The sequence below is a fragment of the Phaethon lepturus genome, unplaced genomic scaffold (genome assembly GCF_000687285.1).
Source record: "Phaethon lepturus isolate BGI_N335 unplaced genomic scaffold, ASM68728v1 scaffold52155, whole genome shotgun sequence".
Classification (NCBI taxonomy): Eukaryota; Metazoa; Chordata; class Aves; order Phaethontiformes; family Phaethontidae; genus Phaethon; species Phaethon lepturus.
In genome coordinates, this window is record NW_010539441.1 from 6,723 (window position 1) to 9,120 (window position 2,398).

The 2,398-nt window shown below is 57.5% G+C and overlaps 1 protein-coding gene across 1 annotated transcript in view; it reads left to right on the forward strand.

The window, feature by feature from the left end:
* SLC6A20 (solute carrier family 6 (proline IMINO transporter), member 20) overlaps positions 1 to 2,398 on the forward strand; it is a 12,479-nt gene that overhangs the window by 3,088 nt on the left and 6,993 nt on the right. The window contains exons 2-4 of the mRNA XM_010287117.1: positions 731 to 871; positions 1,589 to 1,680; positions 2,163 to 2,390. Of these exons, the coding sequence (XP_010285419.1) occupies positions 731 to 871; positions 1,589 to 1,680; positions 2,163 to 2,390 (461 nt within the window). The remainder of the gene's footprint in view (positions 1 to 730; positions 872 to 1,588; positions 1,681 to 2,162; positions 2,391 to 2,398) is intronic.

The following is a 2,398-nucleotide window of genomic DNA, read 5'->3' on the forward strand; positions in this document are numbered from 1 at the left end:
AGGAGCACCCCTGCGCCTCTCCGTGCTGGGGGAAACAGGGATGAGCTGACCTGGGGCGGGACGAGACTGTGTGCCTCCATCCCAGGGTCTGCTCCCACAGGCTTTTCCCCTGGTGGAAAAGCCTTCATCTCTTTGCTGGTGCTTGCCGGCTCACCATGGGGGTTTTGACGAGCTTTTTGGGGTGTTTTTTTTTTAAAGCCAGGCCAGACTTCAATATGTTACTCAAAATTCTCTATGCAACACGGGCGTTGCTGATACTTTTTCATTGAGCAATTTGGCTCTGCTGCAGAATGCCACACACGAAGTAAATCTTTCCCTCATCCTCTTCTCTCATTACCTTTTTACAAGGTTTGGCTGGCGGTTAGTTACCCTTTAACAGCCCCAGCCCCGAACATTGCTCAAACCGCCCGCGAAGCATCTGGGCAGCCCCGCCATGCCGGGGCGGCGATGGGCACAGTTTAACAGCAGAAATCGCAGCTCTGCCAAGTGCCCACGGAAAATTCCCCGCGTCCAGGTGCTCAGCGCCCACTGGCACCTGGGACGCCGCCTGAAACCCTGTGAGATGACCCTCAGGGTTCGGCCATGCCCTCGATACACAAGGTGCCCAGACAGGATCCAGCTCCAGACAACTCTTTGGACGCTAGCGGGCTGATTTGACCACAAATAGGGCAGCGTGGTGTTTATTATGCTGCTGATCTGCTGCAGGCTGTCTGTTGGGTTTTTCTTGCAGGTGGCTTTTTGATCCCGTATTTTATCATGCTGATCGCTGAGGGGATGCCACTGCTCTACTTGGAGCTGGCCGTGGGGCAGCGCATGCGTCAGGGCAGCATCGGCGCCTGGAAAATAATAAGCCCCTACCTCTGCGGCGTCGGTATGTTCTCAGTTTTCGTCTTTATTTTTAAGCGCCCCAGGAACACGGGCGGTTTTTGAATGGAGAGCTTTGTCTTTCAGAGAAGAAACCAGGCAGGAGCTGGGGTTTTACTGGGTCTCACCAGGCTGAGCAAAGCGGTTATCCAGACACCTCGTGGCATGCATTTACCTCGTCCCTTGCCGGGCATTGGGGCCAGACCCCAACTCGCTGTGCTGGGTCCCTGGACTGGGAGCTATGAGTCCCCCTGCCCTCGGGCAGACTGCCAAAATCACAGTGTGACGGCCAGCGCTGAACCCAGCCCCAGGGGCTGCCTGCACTGGGCTTTGACCCCAAGAGCATCTTCCCAATAAGTTCAACACGCAGTGATAAAACGGTGCCTTAATTTCCTATCGTCACTGCCTACCATTTACCAATGTCCACTCTTAGCTACGTTACTATGTTGTTAAATTACCCCGATAACCCAAACTATCATTAATTTGCTTACATGCACATGTTATTTCTAACGATACATCGAATATTCACCCCCCAGGGGCTACGGTATAAAATCCAGTGCAGGAGAGCCCTGACGGGAGGAGGCAGCGGCTGCAGCGGTGGGGGCATGCCCTGTGCAAAAGCAAAGCCCCCCTGCGCCAGCCGCGGTGCCCGCCCCGGGCGTTACGGGGCCCTGGGCATTTTGGGCTTTTGCCACTGACTGAGCTCTTCCCTCCATGCCCGCAGGCGTTGCCAGCGTCGTCGTCTCCTCCTTCCTCTCCATGTACTACAATGTGATAAATGCCTGGGCCTTCTGGTACCTCTTCCACTCCTTCCAGGTACGTGGGGGCCCGGCAGCATGGCTTGGCCTCGCCATGGCTGCAAGCGGGTCATGGTGGTTTTGCATCGGTGCTGGATGTGGCACGGCACCATCGTCAGCTGGGGTGGGGGCCCAAAGGCTCCAGAAACCCTCTCAGGGCTTTTCTGGAGGAAAACATGAGGCAGCAGTGTCCTCCTCCAGGAGCTTCCCAGGGTTATTGTAGCGTCTTCTCACCACAAAACACAGGCTGAGGCCAGTCCCGTGACGCCATGGTGGCCACAGTGTCCTGCACCCTGGGATGGGTCCGTCTGAAGGCAGGGGAGAGGGTTGGCCCTGGAGGAGAGGATCAGAGAGGGTCATCCCCAGGGGAGAGAATCAGAAGCAGCACAATGTGAGACAAGCAAGCCCTGGGCAGAAAGCTGTCCTCACCTTCATCCCCCCCATACCCCACGGGCACCGCAGCTCTCCTCGCCATGCTGACAGCAGGCGCTCTCCCCCCAGGACCCACTGCCATGGGCCACCTGCCCTCTGAACAGCAACCGCACCGGCTACGAGGAGGAGTGCGAGAAGACATCATCCACCCAGTACTTCTGGTACCGGCAGACCCTGAATATCTCTCCGTCGCTGGAGGCCAGCGGGAGCGTGCAGTGGGAGCAGGCGCTCTGCCTGACGCTGGCCTGGCTGGTGGTCTACCTCTGCATCCTCCGCGGCACCGAGTCCACCGGCAAGGTGAGAGG